At 39.9% G+C, this 8,753-nt stretch overlaps 1 protein-coding gene across 1 annotated transcript in view; it reads left to right on the top strand.

Moving 5' to 3' along the window:
• The first annotated feature begins 218 nt into the window (after window positions 1–218).
• The window catches only part of LOC116690958 (collagen and calcium-binding EGF domain-containing protein 1), a 38,733-nt gene continuing 30,198 nt past the window's right edge, over window positions 219–8,753 (top strand). The window contains exons 1-2 of the mRNA XM_032518207.1: window positions 219–592; window positions 1,785–1,865. Coding sequence (XP_032374098.1) covers window positions 480–592; window positions 1,785–1,865 — 194 coding nt within the window. The 5' untranslated portion in view covers window positions 219–479. The remainder of the gene's footprint in view (window positions 593–1,784; window positions 1,866–8,753) is intronic.

Below are 8,753 nucleotides of genomic sequence, written 5' to 3'. Positions count from 1 at the left end.
TGAATTTCCTTCCAGCTCACTTTGATATTGTGAAACTCAATAAGGAAATGTTGACTTTCAAAATATCAGAACTATATGTTTACATTTTGGGATTAAGGGCGCTGTTTAATTTATTTAAGGATGTGTACTTGTATACGTCATCAGAACCAATGAGCAGTGCGGGGTCTCTTCTTTAAAGGAAGGAATGTAAATCCAGAGGGATTAGTGAGAACACACTGGGCTGTAAACCCTTCAGTAGCTCTCCAAGGGGTCTGTGGCTCAGTGCGTAAAGTTAAGGACGGTGCTCCGGACGCACCGCGCAACACTCATTATCCCTCAGGCTCCATGTGCGTCACCTCTGCGTGATACTTGACAAGGATTTCTGATATTTTGACACTACTACCCGCGCGGGTCGCTGACGGATGAAAACATTAGCGTTTTGCTGATGTGAAGGCGTTTTATCCTTGAACACATCATCTGTCCCGGAGCGCAGAGGGGACATGGGTCAACTTTATGGTGCGACTCTTTTACCATTTGGCGCTATCTGGGTTGTTTTCCTGTGGCGATCTGGGGCCAGCTCTATCAGGACGACGCTTGAAGTGGACACCTCGAGGTAAGTCTCACGGACCTGATTAGAGGATCCAAAAAATACTTCTGTCTTTTGTGAAAGAACGGTAGTATGATGAAGCCATGCCAGCCTCGTCCATATTAAGTTTAAACAGGCATGTAATTTACAAAAGTCAGGATTTTATGGTGACGCGAAATATACAACGACAATACATTCATTTGTGTGTGTTTTTTTCAACTTGAACCACACCATCTGAATAAGAGATTACTGATGTGTCTTTTTGAAGATAAATGTGAGATTAAATATCTGTAAACGCCATGGGAACATCTTTTAATTTAACTCAAACTCAAAACCAGTATTCCCCTGTCAGATTAGCACACAGCCATAATAGAGTTTAGTCTGTGTTTTATTGGTTACTGCTCTTTACGACATACTGTGAGAGCAGGCTGTCAAAGAGGAGACCCCTGGATGAACCGCTGCAGCGCGTCCGAGCTAATGTAATTTTCAAGGAAATGCGAAAGGCAAAGAGGAAACTCCAAATGGTTGCAATCGGTCGCGGTGCAAAGAGCCAAATGTTACTTGTGCTCAGACATAACATGACAGATGCTATTAAGGTGCCCGGACAGCAGGTCAGGAGGTGAGGAGAGGATGTGAGTGGAGCACATGCACCCAATAATCTGAGGAGAAGAGGAAAGCACTGAGAAGCAAACCGCTGGGCAGCATGTTAAATCCCATAATATGACAACTGTATAAGCTTTATATATATATATATATATATATATATATATATATATATATAAAGAAGCTAAGACATTCTCTCACATTATATACATTCTCTATATACATTCTCTCCATCTTGTTTACAATGACAAGGGACCGCATATAGAGCCTTAAGATTTATGCTTTAAAGGATCAGTGTAAACTCACATTTATACTGAGATTGATGGACCTCATACTGTAGTTACTGTAGAGTCTTTAGCTGAACCCAAGTATACTATAGACTGCAGATATTGTGTGCCTGGCTGTAAAATGTACCTGAATAAATCTTACTATTACCGGTGGTGGAATGTTACATTAACTCAAGTACTGTACTTAAGTACACTTGTGAGCTACTTCTACTTTACTTGAGTTTTTTTCTTTCCGTGCCACTTTCTACTTCTACTCCGCTACATTTCAGAGGGCAGTATTGTACTGCCACTCGATGACATTTGTTTCCAATGCATCTTTGTTTTCTCAGAGCGGAGTGTCCAGCTAGTAAGATCTTGACCGTGGAGTATCCCTGTGTCAGAGCCGGGGGGAAGAACAGAACTTGTTTCAGGTAAGACTCCCAACTGTCCCTTGGTTCACAGCTGAGTGAAACAAAAGGGAGTTACACTATACATTTATATTTTGGTATTCAGCTGACTGCTTTTCCCAGAACAGTGATTTGCTCCGGGACACTTTGACAGGACAAGTGGCTGCTGATGCCTGTAAGAAGGATTGATTCAGATCCTTTCTGGGGCTGTGGTTTCTGTAACCACTAAACCACCCAGCTGTGTCATTACCAGAACTCCACTCTGTACATCCCCCTTTTGGAAACTATATATCCACGTGGGAGAGAAAAATAATAATTTCATGAAGATCATCACTCAGAGACTGAATGATGATCTTCACTGAAGATGCAGTGTTGAAATTCATCATCCATCAGCAGCGACCCTTCTTTCTTCTTTTTTGGTACATACTGTAGCTTGTATTCCTCACTGTCTTTGATAATAAACTAAACAAAACCACACTAAATAAAATGTCTTACCATACTTTAGTATAACTTCTTGTTGTAGTTTGTTAGTGTTACATTTTGGAAAATAGAAGGGATAGAAAAAATAGATGGGACTCTGTCAGTTTTGAACGTTTTTATTACTTTTCTTGTTCCACCAACCTCGCTCTGTGACAGTAAAACATAATTTGTACTTAAACGTCTTCAGCTTGGTTCCAGAGCTAAACCATTTAGGGAAGGCATCTCCCTCAGGGAGTTAGGCCTGCATTATAACCTAAAAAGTACCAGTAGTCTGGCAGAAGAGAATATGATAAGTTATTTTTATTATTTTGTTTGTGCTGGCTCTATCCACAGGAAGAAATGGACTACAGACTGCTCATAGTGATTACCAATACCACATTTGGTTTAACTATTGAATCATCAGTGTTTTTGTAATAGGTAAATGTAACAAAGATGATACATTAGAAGAATATGGGGGAGTTTTTGAAAGTTTTTAAAATATCTCTTGATGAAATTGGTCCCTTTCTTGCTCTTCTATCTTTTCAAAATTCCTTTGATATCCTATTTTATGAGCATCTTGAAACAAAGGTTGAAGGAAATAAATAAATTCAATGCAAAGATGCTGTGGCAGGTTGTAAGACTTTTAGCTCATGATACATCGTATGCAACAAGAGAAAATCAATGGAAATCCTTCATTTTGACATATAGATAACTTTCTTGTGAAGCCAAACTTTGTCTTGGATTTGTTTGTAAGAGGATCCTTTAATAAATGAGGCACCAGGTCTGGTGTGAGGCCAGACCATCTGATCTGTTAACTGTCAAGGTTAGACTGTTAAAGGCTCTGTGTCTTGTTTAATTTCTGGCTCTACGAGAGATGTGTGCTGCAGGAGAAGGCGGATTAGATTAGATGGTATTTTCCTTGCCATGTTTCTCAAGGCAGTCCAGCGAAGACATGGATCAAATTGATTTTCGCAAATAACTTCAGGAACGCTCAGATTGATCCATTGTGTCTGTCCATGAATAGTACTTTCAATGTTGTTTCAATGAGAGCAGTTTGTTGTACAGACAGGGCTGATGAAGCGGCCATCACATATTTCCATTAGTTTGGACAGACTGAACATTTAAGTTGTAGTTTGTCTGGTTGGATGTTTACTTCTTAATGTACTGTAGGCCTGAGGCCAGTTTCACAAAGGAGGTGTTCTATCTAAATAACTTAGTCACATAAAAACAGGATTGACTTTTGCCGTTTTAACTAAATGTGCCAAATCTTGATCGAAGATTTAAGCTGGTGTAGCTAGCCAAGGGAGCAGTTCAGTAGCCCTTACTGATCTCTTACAATGTTAGTTTATATCAAGAGACATACGTACTCCAGACTCAACACTAGACTGGATCAACTCAACAAAGCAGAAAAGCAACAGAACAGCTTTGGGAGGATGTATAACTCTGAAATGAAGTTTACAGTGATCGCGTGAGTCTCCGCTTCCAACCCATAATTTGAAACTCTGTGTAGGACCCTGTGAGCATTTACATTGCACGGCAGCTAGAGTCTCGCTTCAAGTAATCCGTTTGTGGCCGAACAGCAGCGGACTGAACCAATCAGGAGCTACTGGCTGCTACGTGTGTGGTCTATGTGTGTTTGACAGCCACGACTGTTCAAAACAACAATGGCCGACGTGACAGTCCAATCACCTGCGATTTTTTTGAAAGTGCCCAAACAATTTGCAATGACAGCTTCTTAGATGGTTTTGTTTATAAAAACATCTGTCACTTCAGGGTATTTGAGATTAGGATCATAGAAAATTTGTGATAACCTCGCTAGCTTTATTGTGAGCTTTATGATTCAGTTCGAAAATGTTATCTCCAGCCAAATGTTTTAATGTTTACAGCTATCTTGTATTAAGACAAGAAAGAGGTTTTAAATATGGGCTTGATGGCTATTGACTGCACGTTCTATTAACTGCAACATTAGCATGAACTCCAAAATCATCCATGGCCTGCGTCCTTAGTGGGGAAACACTACACAGTGCATGATGATGCAACGTAAAGTTTGTAGCCTGAAGTCTGTGTGCTCCAACATATTTTGGTCCAAATGTCTGAAGTCTCTCTCACACGACACAGTGTATGTGCTTGTCGGGAACAGGGCTTTTGTAATGTAACTTAACTCCTTTTACAAATGTACACTGAACAAAATAAAACACTTTTGTTTATGCCCCCATTTTTTATGATCCAAACTCAAAGATCTGAGACATTTTTTACGTACACAAAAGGCTTATTTATTTCAAATATTGTTTACAAATCTGTCTAAATCTGTGTTAGTGAGCACTTTTCCTACGCCGAGTTAATCCATCCACCTCACAGGTGTGGCATATCAAGATGGTGATTAGACAGCATGATCATTGCACAGGTGTGCCTTAGGCTGGCCACGATAAAAGGCCACTCTAAAATCTGCAGTTTTTTGCAAATGATCAGATTTGATGGAGTCTGGAACGTTGGAGAGGTGTTCTCTTCACGGGTGAACCCTAACCCTAAAGCGTTTTAACCTAAACCTAACCCTAACCCTAACCCTAACACCCAGCATGCAATAACCATTCTGTCTAATCAGCATCTTCATATGTTACACCTGTGAGGTGGATGAATTATCTCAGCAAAGGAGAAGCGCTTACTAACACAGATTTAGACAGGTTTGTGAACAATATTTAAGACAAATAAGCCTTTTGTGTGTATAGAAAAATGGGGGCAAAAACAAAAGTGTTGAGTTTATAATTTTGTTCAGTAAAGTTGATTAATGATGTGCTGTTTGGCCTTGGAAGTATCACTTGGTTTGCACTGTTGGTATTAAGGTGGTTAGCTGTAGGCCTATGCATCTTAGTTTAGAGCAGATAAGCAGTGTTCAATCAATTTCTTATAGCCTACTTTTGCTCTTGTGTTTTTGGTTTTGGAGAGGCGATACTGCTACAGGTACTACAACGCATGCGGAGAAATCCTAAGCTTGACAGGCCTGCCGGGCTTAGTTACGGTTGCTAAGCTATGATTGGACAATTGACGTTTTTAAACTATATTTGACCCAGACCTGGTCAGTCTAACAGACTAATCTTTACCAACAGCTCTGCCGTGTTCAGACAGGCTGGCCATTCTCCAATCATTTCTGGTTTTCTTCTCTTATTTCTTCACCTGGCACTACTCTCTCATATTCCAACAATCTGGGAAACGGTTATATTTCAAGAGTTGATTGAAGATGACATGTTAACCATTTGGAAAAAATTCACACCTTTCCAAAGAAAGTGAGCTAAGTTGCTATCAAAACAATGAAGCAAATGATGGTACTTATGGTACTTAAATAATGGCAGCGCTTAACACGATGTGTGAGATTTTATTAAAAAGGTTTAACGGGGATATTTGTGAAATGTGGAACAATTTCTCATAATTATTTATTTGTCTGAATAGAAATTGCCTGTATTAAGTTTGTCCAACCTGCTGTCGTGCACTTTGACTCTTTCTACTTCTTGCACTTGATTGCTGGAAATGTTGATCTTCCCGGCCTTGATGTCGTCTTTTTCTGCGGATAAGACTGTTAGGCTACATGCCTAAAATGTGAATGTAATGTCTCTGTCTCAGAGGGTTTTGTGGTGTTATGCAGAAGTAAACCCTCACTGCTCCGACCATCTAAACAAAGACCTTGCCAGCCGCAGGTCTCCTCCTCTGCTGTGGCTTTCATAGCAATGAGGGTGAATCGGCTCGATGTCTACATTTCTATTGTTCTTGCTGTTTCATGTCCTCATTCTGTCTTCGACGGAGGTCAGATTTCAGCCATGCCAATCCAAATATACATGGTTCGAACCCGGTTTCTGAGAAATATGAATGTGTGTGAGCATGCATGTTTATGCATGTCTCTGTATTGTCTGTGCTGGAAGCTACTGCAGGTTTCTGCTGCTTTCTGAACCCTAACTCTCTAAACACTATCAGCTGTGGAGTCCAATTCTAACAGCACTGATGAGCTCCACAAACTGTAAACCATCCTTTTAGTTGATTGGCATGTTGTTTTGATTTAAATACCGTGCATGGCTCATTACTGCAGCAGATAACACCCATAATATCACACTACATAAAAGCTAAGGCCCTTTCTCAAATTAGGTAAGGGATGATGATAAACGTCATGGAGGCCTGATTGATTTTTATTGTTTCCATACTCTATGCTTCTCTCGTTGTTACAATGATTAAGCTCCCCCAGTGAGAATATTATAGTTTAGCATTCCATAGTAGCTTATGAGTTCATAAGCAGAGAGCCTCTGTTTCTGCAGCATCATCTCACAGAGGGAAGTGTGTCTAATTGTAATTATTTCTGCTAGCATTTTGAGAAAAGTCACCTCTGTCCGATTCCATTTTTATATGTAGAAGAAACAGAAATTAGAAATGGCTAGCTGGAACTGAACCGTATTTTGTGCATCACAACAAGCGGGCTGTTTCCAGCACCTGATCGGATCATCACATACTGAGATTAGCACTATCGCAAGTTTTCATTTTCAATACTGTACCATTGCCGATCTTTTTCAAGTTTGAGTGTTTCATATATGAAAGTTTTCTGCTAAAGATTAATGGTGAAAAAATCCTCCAAATGCACACCTGTAGTAGTCCTGAACTGTCCAACACAATTGGAGGAAGTTGTGAGGATTTGCTGCTTTTTTTGGTCTTAGATGAGTGAACTGACTATCTTTGGGTTTTAGACTGATGGTCAGACAGACCAGATTTATCGATAATGATTATGAAAATGAATTGATGATGAACATAACTGCAGCTGTAAGTTGATCGGGCAATGTTTGGACTGTTTGCACTACAGTACATGATCTGTGCAAATACTGTGCAAAAAGCAAAGATGCTTATCCATGTGTCATAATACAGTAATACTGCATGTCATGCCTCAAGTGAGAGGATCTGACCCAGTGAAGCCAGTAACTGAATAAGGATCATGCTTCCACATTCTTCCGACTTCTCCCATTTTACTTTCTCTGTGTCACCTTCCTTCACAAACACATATCCACAGCACAACCAAGGGCAGAGCAATGTGGCTGGATGAAAAAAAAAAAAAAAGAAATCAAGGTTAGAATAAAATAGGAATGCTTTGCTTCCAGAAATATCTTAAAGCTGAGTCACACAGGCCTTGGTCCTTTTGGCAGAGTGTTCTCCTCTGAAGTATCTTTGCGGGGTTTCTGATATCATTACACTGTTGGCCCCTTGCGCACATTTTTGCTTTCAAATTCACTATTTATCTGTTAAGGATGAGGTGTTCACTCACTTTCCACACAGACAGTGCACATATACAGCCGTGCGTGACCTGACTACACGTTTTTGGACATCACTAGACATCAGGGCTCTTTGTTGCTGACATGGTTCACGTGCTTCTGATCTTTTAACCCTATGTATACTTTCTGTACGAAAGAGCTTCACTTGTCCAAAACATAATGCCACAAATAATAAGATTTGACTTCCTGTCTTGACTCATTATACCATTCATGCAGGGTTTGCCTGCCTATGTGATTGCATGCTGACTGTTGGAAGCAGGAAGGCCTCTTTACAACTGGCATTCGCATACGTCTCATATGTGGACTGCTTCTACATCAGATATACTGTAGCTGCAGTCCCTTTCCTCTTTCTGTTGCCAAGCTACAGTTTGAGTGAGTGTAATCTTGTGATTTCCAGCCTTTAAAACAATACACATGGATCCTGAAAAAACAATTTAATGAAAGTATTGTTCTATCCAAGTTGTTTTTCCCTGTGTTTCCTAGTGGAATGTGAAAGAATGTTTATTGTGTAGCTGTGCATTTTAAAAACTTGTTTAATCCTAGCAGGAATTAACACCAAATTATCTTAAATAATTAATCACTGCTTCATTTTCAAGATTTGTTATGTCAGACCCAATCCCTTTAATATTTATGCAACAAACGATCTAATTGGAAAAATGTGTGCAGTGTTTTTTCCACATAAAGCAATCCAGTTCAGAACCCTTGTTACAGGCCAAGGCAGAACAAACCACAATTTAACAAGAATAATCCAACTTTCTGTACAATTTGAGAGGTCTTCTGAGGCAAACCTTCACTCCCAGACTGTGTATCACCAGTAAAAAGTTATTTGAAAACAAAATGACAATGCTGCAATTTACATCCTAACTTTTAGACAACTTAGTGGTTGGGTTGCCATGATATTTTCTAAAGACATTCATGGCCCCTATAGAGGAAACCGACTAACTTTGGAGATCCCCTGACTTTTCCTCTTGCACCACCATTAGGTAGAAAGTTGTAGTTTGATTGAAGTTTTTTCATGACTATTGGACAACTAATGGTCTTCCCATCAGTCGCAGCTGTTTTTTTGTTTTGTGCTAAGAAGCGAATGTTACCACACTATAAACTGGGGTGACCACCCGTCCCGCGTAGCGCGTGCGCGCACAGCGTTTGAAGCCCA

This window comes from Etheostoma spectabile, chromosome 1, assembly GCF_008692095.1.
Source record: "Etheostoma spectabile isolate EspeVRDwgs_2016 chromosome 1, UIUC_Espe_1.0, whole genome shotgun sequence".
Classification (NCBI taxonomy): domain Eukaryota; kingdom Metazoa; phylum Chordata; class Actinopteri; order Perciformes; family Percidae; genus Etheostoma; species Etheostoma spectabile.
Note: the sequence above shows the minus strand (reverse complement) of the source record. Positions and strands in the feature narration are given on the sequence as shown.